The 16,183-nt window shown below is 45.1% G+C and overlaps 1 protein-coding gene across 1 annotated transcript in view; it reads left to right on the plus strand.

Moving 5' to 3' along the window:
• The first annotated feature begins 5,254 nt into the window (after positions 1-5,254).
• insrb (insulin receptor b) overlaps positions 5,255-16,183 on the plus strand; it is an 83,381-nt gene continuing 72,452 nt past the window's right edge. The window contains exon 1 of the mRNA XM_030372639.1: positions 5,255-6,609. Within this exon, the coding sequence (XP_030228499.1) occupies positions 6,486-6,609 (124 nt within the window). The 5' untranslated portion in view covers positions 5,255-6,485. The remainder of the gene's footprint in view (positions 6,610-16,183) is intronic.

A 16,183-nucleotide genomic window follows, 5' to 3' on the forward strand; every position in this document is an offset into this window, starting at 1 on the left:
GTCAGGATGAGAGGAAGTGTGGTGGTGGGGGGGTGGGGGGGTGTGGATGCTGTGCAGCTCACGCTGGCTTCCTGAAGACACACAGGGTCACATACTGCTCCCCTGAGACTGGGGTGTGCGACACTGCCCTGACATTGACTATTCCTTCCCTCTCTGTCTCTCTGTCTCTCGGTCTCTCTCTCTCTCTCTCTCTCTCTGTCTCTCTCTCTCTCTCTCTCTCTCTCTCTCTCTCTCTCTCTCTCTCTCTCTCTCTCTCTCTCTCTCTCTCTCTCTCTTTTTTTTTTTCTCTCTCTTTTTTTTTCTCTCTCACTCTCATTTTCTGTCTGTCTGTCTTTCTCTCGATGTCTCTCTCTCTCTCTCTCTCTCTCCCTCTCTCTCTCTCTCTCTCTCTCTCTCTCTCTCTCTCTCTCTCTCTCTCTGTCTCTGGATATCTCTCATTATCTCTCTGTCTGTCCCTCAATGGCTCTATCTCTCTCTCTCTCAGTCGCTCTCTCGCTATCTCTCAGTGTATCTCACTGTCTCCGGTTCAAAGCCCCCCCCCCCCCACACACACACACATCTCTCCCCCAAATCCCTTCTCCCCCCAGCCTCCCTCTTTCCCCTTATCATTGCTCAAAAAATCATTCATAATTCAGATGCATATTAGAGTGTAGGATTACAGCGTGATCGGGCAAGAAAGCCAAACAGTTGAGCACAGACACCTGTTTTACGGGATGGATTTTGGTAGTCATGGGCATGGCAGTGGTTGTGGTCGGGCTGTAGGAAAGGAGGGGGGGGAGGGGTGGAGGAGGTTGGTGGTGGTGGTGGTGGTGGTTGGTGGGGCAGTGTGCTGAGTGACCTTGAGGACGGCGAGGATGGCAGACAGAGTGCCCTGCGGAGGGTGACCTCGCCGGCCCAATCAGTCGGTAGATACGTCTGCGTCCCCGTGTGTGGGAAAGCAGGGCTCACAGGAGTCTGTGAACCCCGGGGTTCAGGTTTCTCCCATGGAGGGGTGAAGGTGCTCCCCTTTTTGGGGCGGATTTGGCGGGCCTTGGGAGAGGAATTACCTTGGCCTACAGCTAGCAGTCAGGTGGTCCTTTTGAGTAAGCAGCGTCATTAATGGCCGCGGGGGTCTGCGGCTCGCGTTTATCTATCCTACGTCTTCCACACAACTCGGAAGGATTTCCCGCCCCAATTTCATTAATGATCTTACGATCTTGTGTGGAATGAGGATACTTGCGAGCTGCCCCAACTATCTGCATTCTATCTCCGATCTGTTGTTTCACAGCCGGCGTTAATGCACCCCAAACCCTAGCCAAGCCCGCCGGGATTTGGGCTGTTTTGAAGGCTGTATCCCCGACGGTGGAGTTCCTTCTTAGCAGCAGTGCACGTGAGTTATGGCGGAGGATGGCACGCAGATAGAGTAGACACCCACCATGTAGGCCTACTTCCAGCGACTTGTCGATGCCAAAGTATAAATCATGCTGAAGACCTTGCATCTTGACATGGGAGCTTAGATGCAAAATCGATTGATCAGCAGTTGTGAGAAAAGAGGGGATGTCTGTTAAGAAATACCCTGGCACTTTTTAAAAAAATGTTATGTCTCACATCCTTCATATTTTACGTACACAAATCTGTCATTTAAACAGCAGCGAATAAAAGTGTTCATTATATTTGAGATCTGTTTGATGGGAGAGAGAGAGAGGGAGAGGGAGAGAGAGACAGACAGAGAGAGACGGAGAGAGACAGAGAGAATGAGAGAGAAAGGGAGAGGAAGGGAGAGAGACAGACTGACGACAGACAGACAGCCAGGAGGCCAACGGATCAATTTTAGGGTCCAAAAGTAGACGTTATCGTCATGGCTTATGGGATGTGTGCTGTATGTGTGAGTGTTATCGGATATCTGTATCCGATATCACAGGGCACATAATCGTGGTGTTAAGCCATGCATGTTGTGATGTTGTTCCCTCCGGGGCTTAGTCCGTCTCTCCGATGGCTTATGCTGATGTCTGTCCACATTGTCAGCACTCCGCAATTATTGCTTTCCTCTAAGAAAAACCTGTGTTCCAGTCATTGACCTTGCATCAGTTATGTCCAACTTTTTCATACAGCAAAAAACCCTGTTCCGGTCATGATTGATTGTTAGTAAGGGGAAATACATACCTAAATAAAGATAATAATAAGTCACTTTTTGTCGGTTTTTTGCCATTCAATTGTAGAAAACTAAATGCCTGGTCATCTCTTCAAAAGATTAGGCCATAACTAACAACTCAACAATTGGCCAGTGTACCGTTTCTTCGTGGTGTTTTTTAATCCAATTTTTACACACTGTGTTTTGAAAGTATTTTACTCAAGGACTTACACAGCAGAGCCAAGGCTGCTATCCAGAGTGTGCATTGGCCCACAACTACGCACCTGAAGGGATAGGCTGTGTGTGTGTGTGTGTGTGTGTGTGTGTGTGTGTGTGTGTGTGTGTGTGTGTGTGTGTGTGTGTGTGTGTGTGTGTGTGTGTGTGTGTGTGTGTGTGTGTGTGTGTGCGGGTGTGTGTGTGTGTGTGTGTGTTCCACATTGTGCACTCCATTTGTGTCAATCATTTATCATGTGGCTCAGCATAGCCAGTTTCAATTGTGACAATTACATCACGCAAGTGTTTCCAAACCGATACACTCTGCAGATGGAAACGATATACTTCCTTGTGTGAGTGGAATGAGTGTATGTGTGTGTGTGTGTCTGTGTGGGGGGGGTTGGGCGTGTGCTCGTGTATGTGTGTTATCGGTGAACACCCTGTTCCCATGTATCCATAACGACACACTGTCACATGCCAATCTGCAACGGATGACTCTTCCCTTGTGTTTAAAGCTGGAGTACATGAGGGGAATAGATAGAGGGAAATCTCTGTCTGTCTCTCTTCCTCGCTTCTTTCTCTCCACCTCTTCCTCCTTGGATATGTTTTGGGAGATTCTGGCTGGGGGGCTGAGCACCTCAACTTAAGAGATGTTCAGCCTAAGAGACAACATTGCTTACATATAATCACTAGCACACACACACACACACACACACACGCACACGCACACGCACACACACACACACACACACACACACGCACACACACATCAATGCACGCATAGTGGTGTTATTGCACATCTACACACACGCACACAAACACCCACACCCACACACACACACACAACACTCTGGTTAGCTCCTGGTGGAGAAACACACACGCGTGCGCAAACACACACATACACACATAAATTCATATAGGGGTGTAATGCACATGCACACACACAAACAAACACTCAGGTGCACACACATGCACAAGCTTGCTCTTATATACACACACACACACACACACACACACACACACACACACACACACACACACACACACACACACACACACACACACACACACACACACACACACACACACACACACACACACACACACACACACAGGCATCCTGGCTCCCTAGGCAGCTTATTACCAAGTCTTCCATATCAACAAAGGAGAGACTTACCGCTCATTCAAACATATTAAGGAGCAGTGTGGAGCAGCGCGTGTGTGTCTGTGTGTGCACGCGTGTATGTGTGTGCACGAGTGCGTGTGCATGTGTATAAGTGTGTTGTGTGTGCTTTAAGTAAAAATGAATCGATGATCCGCTTTCATTTTTATAATGAATTCCAATTAGCAGGATATGTTTTTCTCCTGAGTGCAGAATGGCTCCAGAGAGCGATGGCAGAGAGATACTTAGAGGACCTAATAGAGGCCATGAGGAGAGCGGGCAATGAAGGTCTTCCAGCCCTGGATGGAGGCTGATGGCTACAGCTATAGGCTATTGCTAAACCTATAGGATACGTATCATGTGTAATAATAATAATAATAAATTCGATTTATATAGCGCTTTTCTAGGACTCAGAGTCGCTTGTAATGGTGTTTTATGTTAGAATAAATGTAGTGTGGAGAATGGTGTCGAAAAAAGTCTCATCAGAGGAACCCCCAATGCCTTGAGTACCAACCGGTGGTCGTTCTGTGCGATTCAACGGCTTGTTTCTGACGATGGGCCCCTGTGTTACCCTCATGGAGGCCCTTTCTGGGAGTGGCCCAATCCATGAGGAACATGCAGGCTGGTGAACCCAGGGTCCGTGTGTCTGCCGGCGTGTTTCTCCTCCAGCACTGTGGGCAGGGCCGTTGCTACAAGTCCTGGGTCCCTATACAAGATGTACTGATGGGCCCCCCTGCGCTGGATTGTTGACGGGGGGGGGGGGGGGCTTTTTGGGTACGTCCCGGTCATTCGTTCATTTTAAAAGCTTTAGGTTGTGTGTAGTGATGAAAGAACGTGATTCAAACAACAAACCACTTCCAGCTATTCTGTGTACACCCGTTTAAGCAGGAGATGCATACATGACATGTTTTTTGCCATAAAGTTGAATTTGCCCAGTGAAAATATTGAGTGTGTCGTTCGCCTTTGTCGATCCCTTTTGTCTTCGAATATTTGTCTTTCTCGAAAAACTAAAAAAAATGTACAACTCAGATATAGTACAGATGAAAGACTTTTTTAATCAGTCAAAAGGAAATAATTCAGTTGATGTAAATGTGAATAACAATACTATTAATACTAATAACTACTAACTTCCTAATTTATTATAGATATTATTTATTCTGTCCAATGGAAACAAGAGGATTCTGCCAAAGTGAGACGCTGTAAAGTGAAGTGGATAAGTGAGGATAAGTGAGAGCCGGGTTTATTACAAGGATGTTTGTTATGCTAAGCTGCTGGGGCTGTGCGTCCCAGCTCCACATGTGTCGTCTCTAGTTTGTAGTTGCGTCACTATTGAACAGGAATAACCTGCCACATGGTTGTAAACAGATATAACGCAAACGTGCACTGCGGTTGATTCACTTGAAAGTGAATAATTCAAATGCATTTCATATGCATCTCCACATGATGAAACGATCCATACTGTGTTGATTTACAGTCGAGGTCGCTCCAACTCGTTCGTCATGCAACGTCCAACCTCCAATGCCACGATAAACTTAGAAGAACTCTGAATTTGAATTCGTGATATAAAGTATTTCCAAAAAATATACACTATACGATAAACAGATTTGAACATGAAAGCCTTATATAAACGACTTCAAACGTATACCGACGAATCTTTACATAAGACATATCGCTTGATTTATAGTTGGCAGTGTGCTTTTGGTAGCGCAGACAGTCCGAATCCGTATTTCTTACGGGCTTTGACAGTGATCCAGTCCGGGCTTTGCGGCGCACCGAGCGTGCCCCAGCAGCTGACTGGCAGGACTTGTTTACTGGTGGAGACCCATTAGAGACGAAAGGGGGGAACCTGATGGGAGAGGTACCGCTTCAACGGGAATAGAAGTTTCCTCATTGGCCGTCTTTTTAGGCTTATACCTTTGTTTACCTCATCCTTGGACTGTCGGAGACGGTACATTTACTTTAACTATATCGTCAGCACAGAGACCACGTTTGCTGTTAGCTAGCTGCTTCCCCCCCCCCAGCTAATCTGAAAAAGACGGGCGGCGTGGTGTCGACTTTTCTCACTTTCCGACACACTGCCGCTTATTATTTTTAATAGTTGATCAGATCGGCCGTGGTTCATTAAACGAACAGGGTTTTTCCACCGCCGAGTCCCTTTTTGTGTGCGTTTCCCACCGGGTTGTCCATCGGTCCGCGCCGGCGTGGTCAGCGGGGTGAAGGAGTTCAGAGGAAGGTCGTCGGGGAAGCGATCCCCCGGCAGCACGTTTCCCTGCACGTACTCCAACACCACCTCGGTGATGTGGACACATCGGCGGGTTCGCATCTTGGAAAGGTGAGCTCCAGCGAGAAAAAACAGGACGGGACACTACAGCAAATACGTGAGATACACGAGAGACCTGTGGACTTAAAAAAAACAACAACAACTTAACAACAGTCAACGCTGGTTTCTAATTTGGTGTTATTACTAACTTACGACCCAAAACACTGGGCTTCGTTGAAGTGAGATCGTGCTCCTTACTACAACTCACCGCTTTTGGACTTGGCGTTTTTACTGTTCGTTTGGAGAAAGTAGTTGACTGGAGCAGGGCATACTTGCCATGGAGTGAACCCGTGTCGAACGGCTCGCCGTCGGGTATTCCTCGCAGATCTCCTCGGTGAACTGGACCTGTTTTCCTGGATCCTCCGGTACGCTGTGATAAACAGATGAAAGACAACTACATTGTGCGCTTATGGAACATGAAGCTTTTTATCCGCACTTGTTTCGCCAGAACCCAAGACCACGTTATTTAAGTGGTCGGACTTTTGTAAGGGTCTCATCAAACTCCCATCGTTTTAAATCATAATACAACCACGTTGGACCCCGGCCCCTTTAGGGGGGGGCAACACCATCTTTTTTTGCCAGTGTATTAAAACACATTTGGTTTTTTGTACGTTTTGTTATTATAACATACCTATTATAAAAGGACGTTTTTTCTTTAGTCGTCGATTTTTTATGAACTTATGCAAGAGGAAATCACCTGGAAAGGCAACATGGGATGCTGGACGTTTAAACCGCAAACACCAAGTGTGTTTATTGTAGTGTGCATCTGCATTGCATGCCAGGCTGGACTATTGAATGGCGAAAGTAAGTATACTCTTTTCGTTCTTGCAAGTTTAAATTGCTGCATATGATTAAACTGCATTATCAACAGGAGAAATAACGAATGCACACATTGGTAGAACGATAAGTAGTGCAAATACGAAAAGGGCTAAACGAAGCGTCCTCATTTGCATTTCATTGAGGTAAAACGAATACATTATGGTGAATAGATATTTATTATCAGCGCAGAAACAATACTCGTCCCCAGAGAGGAAGTTAGTGTTTGACACTGCAGGTATATTCCCCCTGTTGTATGCTTTTGAGGTCTTATTCCTGTAATTAACAACAAGCCACTACTTGTTGACACACAGCCTTTCATTTGTATTCCCTGGTAAAGTTATTTAAGAATACCTTAGCCCCGCCCCTCTCCTTAAAGATATATTATTGAGGCCTGTCGTGGATGCATCAGCCCCAGGGCCAGATTAGTCGTCGTGACTGGACGAGAGGGGTCTGTTGCAGCGGATCTAAACTGGGAGTTGCAGGATTCGCCTTGCGCCCGTCAGCACCGCTAGGCCTCTCACGGCGACAACAAGGCGCAACAACACACGCGCACGTTGCTCTCGCCAGAAACGTAAACAAATGTAGCGCACACACACCCTCGTCTTCGGAAGTTCTCGAAATCCCCGTTATAAGGGGCGGATAAGCCCCCCCGTGATACACTTTAACACGCGTCTGAAACGAGGGCTATCATAACGTCCTCTGCCAGGGATTACTATCACGGTGCGAAGTGTATCAATGAACGCGATTTCCAATTAATATACTGCACTGACAGCGTAGTAAATAATCGGCATCCATTGCCCTGTTACGTGTATTTCTGTGTTTATGTTAGCGATGGAATTGTTTGAGTGGGAAAACGATTATTTAAGCGGTGTTTAAACGAACACCATTCTACAGCAACGTTAATTTATATAATTTCTTCATTTTATTTATTTTAACTATCGGACTGGATGTATAGCGGTGGTCATGCAGAAGAACCTATTAGACCCGAAAACAGCTTGCTCCTTAAGACTGTTCCATAAATAACATCCCATTAAGCACTTTTCAATACATGTCCACATCGACGTTGATAGTAACCATTTTAAATGATGAACACAATTGATGAATTGATTATATATGCAGTAACACTGCCTGACTTTTAATTGCCATTTGCGTAATTACAAGCTGCTTTTGCCATGTTATGGCTATTTACTTCAGGGTCGATCAGGAGGCAGGGGCTTGAGAAAGAGGGTCTCTGAATGCAGGTCTACTGGTATCTCTTTGAGGGAATGGAGCATATGTCAATACTCAATTCCTTGGAAGTAACTTTACTTAACACACTAGGGCTGCTTATGCCTAAGGGTGGGGAAAAGACAAACAACCACCAAAAATACGTCAACAATTTCCTTCTGAATCCCATTGACCGTGATTTTCTGACAGCAGGCTGAATAATGTAACATTGCCTTCTTTTAACGGGTGGTGGACTTGGTTGGTTCTGATGGAGGAAATATTTGTGTGAAGGTTTTAATCTCGGTAATCAGCTCTCAGAGGAAAGCACTGAGCTGTCTTCTTTCCTTGGATAACTAGCGAAAAACAAGTTGTGCAACTGAGAGCCATGCCCCCTTCTTGTTCCTCTCTCAGGCTCATGAAATGCTCTTTTTGAAAGGCGAGGGTGTGTGTGTGTTTGTGTGCGATTCAGTGTGTCGTTGTGCATATGTGTATGTCGCCTCCTGTGTATGTACAGCTTTTAAACTGGCACTTTCAGACCTATGGTACGTAGGGTTGGAAGGGAAACAGAAGATCAATATTGGTATGGCTCCTGTGCTGGATAGTAGAACACAACCAACAAGCGATTAAAAACATAAGCAAAAAGAAAACTTGAGACGGTTGTATGTGTGATGCGTGTCTTTTGGTGTCGGTGTATGGCAGCCTCTTCGTTGGCTATTTGGAATCCTTAGGCACCCTTCACTGAAGCGAACAGTGGCATTTTCCCACAATACTTTGCATGGATTGGAATGTGTTTGAAGTGGCCCACCCTGTAGGAGAGAGAGAGAGAGAGAGAGGGAGAGGGTAAGGGAGAGAGACCACGGTGTATACATTCTCATTAACTCAGTGCTTGGCTTCTTACTAGCACCCTTCCGATCCATGAGCGTGTTTTCAATGTTTTCAGTAAACCCAGGTGTCTGTTTTCTTGAGTGCTGTTGTAGAAGGGGCCAAGCTTTTGAACGGCCTTGCCTGTGAATGGACAGCTCTGGAGCTGCTTAATGCTGTCCAAACTTCAGCCTCTGGTTCTCCTGTCTCTTGTTTTCCCGCACCCATGTAATGGATTCCTGACAGTAGTTGATTATTTTTATGCTTTTAACTCTGCACTTGTTGTTTTAAGATGTACCGCCAAATTATTTAGTTTAGAGGAATCCATGCTAGGCCAGTGTCTTGTCGGTGAAACGGCAGCTACAGTACTGTATAGATTTCTACTGGGTTCTTGGTCAGGTCAGAAACCACTCCCCACCCGTTGGGTGTCATGTGTTTGTGGTGTTGTCCAGAAGAGCTATCTCGACTACTGTTAGTGAAAAGGTTAGGTCGGAGGGGTTCCTTTATCTCTAAAAGTAGCCTCCCCCTTTCAACTTCTTACTGCTTGCCAATGCATTTTTTTTATCTTGTTTGTTCACTTGTGTGTGTGTGTGTGTGTGTGTGTGTGGTGTGTGGTGTGTGTGGTGTGTGTGTGGTGTGTGTGTGGTGTGTGTGTGGTGTGTGTGTGTGTGTGTGTGTGAAGCAGTGTTTCCTAAAGCACCTCGACAGTGTTACCAATGTCAGAAGAAAAACACCACCTGACCTTTGACTCCCTCAATGAATTGCCTTTTGATGTGTTGTCGAAGTGAGAACAGAACAGTCTTGGAGCATATTTACCTGAGTCCAGTGTTGGCTGATTCAGCAACGTAGCATAGCATGTTTATACTTGATTATACTGTGTCGTTTTGATACTGTGCTTTTCTTTTCTTCATATGCTAATAGTTGCACAGAAATATTAAATTGTATATTCCAGAAAGGGCTTTGTTAGATCTTGATAACTTTCACATAGCTAAGGATTAATTAAACACACCTATAAGCCGAATAGAAAAACAAACAAAACAGAGAAAAACTTTTTTACCAGCAAATAATGGTTATAGTCTACACACTCAATTGAACCAAACTTGCTTTAGTGACATATATACAACCATTCTGGATACCTTGTTTTGAGGATTAAGGCTCAAAAAGCACCCTTTTCTTTCTCAATATAGCCATGTCGTGCCGTCTAAATACACACTATGTATGTACACCAGCGGTACCGCTTTTTCAAGAAGAAAATTGTGTCATTTGTTTGTAGCACTTACTTCTATTTTACCTGAATAAAAGTCCCACAGAAATCTCGCACTGACAGCCAGAAGCCTAGCGAACCCAGTGTCATATGATTAACATGGACTATCACAGGAGCAAGTAAAGGAGGCAGGCAGACCAACCGGCCGAGGGATGGCATCACAATGCTAAACTCAAGATGCACCTTTTCCTTCTGTTTGGACATTGTGTGCGTTAATGTTATTGTTTTGTGTGATACTGTCATGCTTGGTCTTTTGAATGTGATTGTGTGTGTTTTTTATTCCCAGAACCGATCACTATACTAGAGTGAACAGTAAACACGATTGCAATTCTGATAGAATCCTACACAGTATTTAATATAAACCTCCTGCCTACTACAGTTGTGTGTTTCCTGACACACACACATACACACATGTACACATACACACACACATGCACGCACGTTAGGGCTTTGACTTTTGGCCAAAAATCATATTCGAAGTTCGTTTGTTTATTAATATTAGTATTCGAATATATTCGAATATTTATTAATAATATTTTGACCATTAAATGCCTTCAGTAATACCTGGGCTGAATCCGGGTACTTAGTACATACTATTTATGTTCAGTGTCTACTACTTGACCGTACTACACTTGTAGTACGGTCTACAGCTATGCGTAGAACGCCTAGAACGGTCTACAGCTATGCGTAGAACGCCTCTGAACTCTTCCGAACACCGCCGTAACTCCACCGGATGTTTGGAGATGACGTGTCTCCCCTCAGATGCCGGCAAAATTACCTTGATAAGTTACCTGTTTTCCATCTTGTCATCGTTGCTATTAAATTAAAAATGTATTTTTACTTAATTACTTACTTTACTTTTTTACTCTTTTTAATGTCTCTTTTTTTCGCCGCTTTCTATGACGTCTTTCTAAGCCGCTGTTGGTAGCGTCGGGTCAGCCATCTCTTCTTCATTCGTTACCACACCCGTAGTCTGGTAACGTAGTGACCTACCGTTGTATACTGTGGCGGTAGTACGCATTCGGAAACGTTTTCCGTGCTACACAATGCACACTGAGCATTCGGACGCGCTATATTTGTGGCGTACTACAAAATGCATACTATAAGTATGAGTATTCGGATTCAGCCCTTGATTGGGCTTTGCGAGGTTTGTTTACCGGCGTTGCTATGGTTACCGGTCTTGCGTGTTCCAACTGTTTATTATGTTTCTAATAAATCGCTGTCTAATCAATACTTCATTCACTGCCTCTTCCGTGGTCATTACAATATTATGAATAGACTGCATGGGTTCTCCGACGTCTCTCCCTCTTGGCCTGCCCATAACAGGTTCGAATATTAAGGGCTGCCTAATATTCGTTCGAATTATTTTTATTTTTTTTGATATTCGAATTATATTCGAATCACGAAGTTCGAAGTCAAAGCCCTAACGCACGTACACACACATACACACACATTTCAAGTAAACACACACCAAGTGCCATTACGGCACACTGCAACCATCTTATTCGATGGGCCGTGTTGCTGTTTGGACCTGCTCTATTTTAACTGTTGGCGACTTGACACTGTAATATTCAGTTTGAGCCGTGGCTGTAATGCAGGGATTAGCATGGGGTGCTGTCGGAACCCCCCCTCCACCCCCAGATGACTGCAGCAGACTGATTTGGTGATGAAGCCGCTGTAGACGCTCGCCGACTACTAGTGTATTATTGATGACACAATATCTGCTTACATTTCTGAAGGAGGTGATATAAGACGTAGCTCTTTCTGACCCCCCCCCCCCCCCCCCTCCTCTCCCCCGCCAAAGCACATTTTAGGTCATGCTTTTTGCTTGAGTGAACTCGGGTGATGTAGACAATTCGTGACACCATACCACAAAAGACAATCAACGATAACATTGAAATATTGATATTGTGGGAGACGCCTTGTAAGGTAATATTTTGTGCGGCTGGTAATGTTGAGTTTTGGGTTTATCTGTTGGGACAGACGTGTAGATCTTATGTCTCTTCACATTGTCCCACCTGGGTTCATATATACATACATATGCGTGTGTTCGTGACTGTGTGTGTGTGTGTCCATGTGACTGACCATGATGCTCTTAATGTACTCAGAGGTCTGTTATATGAATATGGTGGGGTTTAGAAAGTCGTTAGTAAATAACTACCAGACGTGAAACATGCGCACCACACATAATTGCATACGTCAATGATACATTTGTTGACTACTTATAATAATCATGAACATTATTATAACTATGATGGCCAGCAATCACCCAATGCTATGATATCGCACCAGAGCAACAATCAGCAGTGCCTTTGAATAGCGTTATGGGATGCTTCATGGGAAACAGATGGATTAGAAGAGAATTATCTTGGGTATTGATCTGATAATGAATTCAATCAATTAAATTGGGTAAATTTAGTGAAATAAAATAAATATGTTATTTGTTTTAGGCAATTATTGTAGCCATCTAGTACCCAGAATCGTACTTGCAGGCAATACTGGGCCGTTTGTTGACCTTTTGGTTCAACGCACACTGGCAGATGTAACATTTCAACCAATGACATCATAACATGCTCCTTTTTATATACATCCTGCAACGGGCTAACGCACAGCCGGCTTGTGTTTTATCTTATATCGGCACAGTCCCAGCAAATCCTGAAGGACGGAGCTGCAGACAGACTAGGATTTAGAAAAAGGGAAAGTGTGAACGTGGAAATGAGTGCAAAGCTGGAATCCAAAGTTCATGGGATGTTTTATTGGACTCACGCAAGAGCTGATCTGAGTGAGTGTGACACACCTTTTGGAGTGTTTGTACCGTGGATTACCGGAAGGCACATGTTGTCAACATGCAGGACTTGACGATTGTGTGTGTGAGGGATGATGCAAGCTTGAGATACCAGCATTTAAAAGGCAAATGCAGCCTAATTTAGTCACTTTTAAAGCAACGCCAGGAATGTTTACAAGCCAAACTTTTTGCTGCCCTCCAAACTGCAATAAGTGCCAAAGCTGTCGTAAACATACTTGACTTTTACATGACAGATTGTAAAGTCATTATTGAGGTACCACTGTCCCGTTGCTTGCCTCTCAATTATGGGCAAATGGTAATTTCACTCAGGTTGTCAATGAGCAGAGGGGGCATGTGTTTTATGGAGGACCAAACCCAAGAACATTTAAAATAAGTAGGACTAAATGGTGACTCAATTATATCCTTTGTCCTCATCCTGCTTCCTCTGTACTTCTTCCCCCCCCCCCCCCGTTATTGTTTGTTTCATCTCCCTACGTGTCATCAGTGAAGAGCACATGAGAAGGTTGAATAATAGCGCATGAAAGTTGTTTTTTTCCCCTTTACATTGGCCTGGTGCACCTTTTTAAGTACTTTGATGTATACAGTCAATGGCCCATACCGGTTTTTATCTCCCCCCTTCTCATCTAGCCGGGTTGTTCTCTTCCTTTCCTTCCTTCGGCTTCTGACACTGCCCCTCTTCCGCGCCTCGTCGTCCTCCTCCTCCCTCTCTTCCTCCTCCCTACTGTTCCGCTAAAAGGGTGAGAGGGTTCACTCTCTTCTGCTGACTTGTTTTTCTGTCGCGCTGCAGATGCGCACAGCCGGCAGACTCGCCTTCCACATGAAGACCCGAGGCGCGCGCACACACGCACGTACACACACACACACGGGTACACACACGCACACACACACACACACGGGCTAACGCATGGACACACGTACACAGACACGGACACACACACACCAACCTGTTAATCCTTCTCTCTATGGGATGGGAAAGCCTCCCCTTTCGTACCCTCTTAGAGGTGTGCATGCCATCTGTTTGTCACCTCTCTCTCCCCATGTCCCTCTCAGTCTGCTATGTTCTATTATATCGTCGCCTGCTTTAGTCTCGTTTATACGAGGCTGGCTCACTCCAGCTGGGTCCGACTGATGCTTGGCATATACACCTGCACATCATCATCATCAACACCAGCAAAGCCGCCACAAGGACCTCTTGATTATGCTGTGTGAGTGTTTGTGTGGCTTCTGATTTGACGAGCACACTTGCGCACGCGCACGCACACACACACGTGGCACACAAGTGTTTTGGCAAGGGGCTCTGTGTTTTGTTCTGGAGAGAGGGGACTGCGATGGGTAACTATGGTGACAGCAATTGTTGTCAGCGACGGGTTACTACGGGGACAGCGATTGTTGTCAGTAAGTTACAGGGCTTTGCTGTGTATATCTGAAATATGTTTGGGTACATCCAATCCCTCCGAGGGGGTTTCACTGTCACAGGAGTAATGTGTTTACTGCTTCCATGCATGTTCTAATGTGCCGAAACAGTGGTGTTTATAAGTTGTTCCTCGGTTTCAAAGCCAAGAAAGAGAATTATTAGTGTCTGTATCAGAGAAATATTGTCTGCATCAGACAAATATATTGCATTCACGATAAACAAAGATGACGGTTGTACACATTTGCTATCTTAATGCTTCGGGATACTTTAATATGACGTGTTCCACTGCCTCTCATCCGTGCCTGCGTGTGTGTGCGTGCGTGTGTGCACTCTGGTGAATACGTGCATGAATGTGAGGCGCACCCTGCATGCATGCTCCTTTTCTTGTTATTTGTATTCCTGTGAAGTGGCGATGTTCTAAAATAAGCCGGTGCCAACCACGATGGCCGTAAGCCTGACCAACCCCGACCCAGCGCGGGCCAACCTGGGCCGTATGGCGGAGCACCCAAGTCAGCCAGCCACTGAATCATGCTTTAATTCTCTGAAGTACGCTCCTATGACTCCACTACTACTACTGCTACTACTACTACTACTGCTACTGCTGCTTCTACTACTGCTACTACTACTACTACTGCTACTGCTGCTGCTACTACTACTACTACTGCTACTGCTGCTTCTACTACTACTACTACTACTACTACTACTACTGCTACTGCTGCTGCTACTACTACTACTACTGCTACTGCTGCTTCTACTACTACTACTACTACTGCTACTGCTGCTTCTACTACTACTACTACTACTACTACTGCTACTGCTGCTGCTACTACTACTGCTTCTATTACTACTACTACTACTACTACTACTACTACTACTGCTGCTTCTACTACTACTACTACTACTACTACTGCTGCTTCTACTACTACTACTACTACTACTGCTGCTTCTACTGCTACTACTACTGCTACTGCTGCTTCTACTACTACTACTACTACTACTACTACTACTACTGCTGCTTCTACTACTACTACTACTACTACTGCTGCTTCTACTGCTACTACTACTGCTGCTTCTACTATTTGTATTTCTATTTTTGTATTGTATTTGTCTTGTGCTATTTATGGACCTGAGTCTGAAATAAAGTTTTCAATCAATCAATCAATACTACACCTGCTTCTACTACTACTGCTTCTACTACTACTACTACTACTACTGCTACTACTAACAATGCTACTTCTTCTACTACTACTACTACTACTACCCAACTACTACTACTACTACTACTACCACTACTGCTGCTGCTACTCCTACTGTTACTACTGCTAGTACTAGACTAGTATTCCTAGAACCCTTTGGTTCTCTGTGTGGATGTGTCCATGTCGTTGAGGTCACTTTATGGCTGTACTCTGCACACCGCCACACTGGTTGCCTAGCAGCCGACACATGTTGTTGTCCTGCCAGTAAGTGGCCGAGATAAGAGAGAGAGAGAGAGAGAGAGAGAGAGAGAGAGAGAGAGAGAGAAGGGGAAACGAAATAAAACGGAGGGGAGGTGGAGTGTAAGCGAGAAGGAAAAGGGAAGAGAAGTAAGAGGGCGAGAGAGAGGGAAGGTGAAGAGGAATCGAATGAGCGTGTCAAACTCTGCTGGGAATGCACACACTGAGAACAGACTTAAGGAGAGAGAGAGAGAAAGAGACAGAGAGGAGAAAGTGATGCAGAGATCAAAAGAAAGTTTGTGTGTCTCCTGCCTTGAGGCACTGGTTTTGGACATTCCCAACGTGTATTGAGAGTGAGGAGGGCGCTTGTTGACGCACGCCTCACTGAATGAATGGAGGTCATTTTACAATGCGAGGGAATGGCCACAGACTCTGGACTTGTCTATCAGAGACGCGCTAACAGAGATGGATTTGTTACCTGTGGAGGGGGGGGGGGGGGGGGTGGCAGTGTTGAAACGACATCAGTGTGCCTCAGTGTTGAAAACTTAGATGGAAAAACTCACACACAGTGAGGT

This window comes from Gadus morhua, chromosome 12, assembly GCF_902167405.1.
Source record: "Gadus morhua chromosome 12, gadMor3.0, whole genome shotgun sequence".
Taxonomy (NCBI): domain Eukaryota; kingdom Metazoa; phylum Chordata; class Actinopteri; order Gadiformes; family Gadidae; genus Gadus; species Gadus morhua.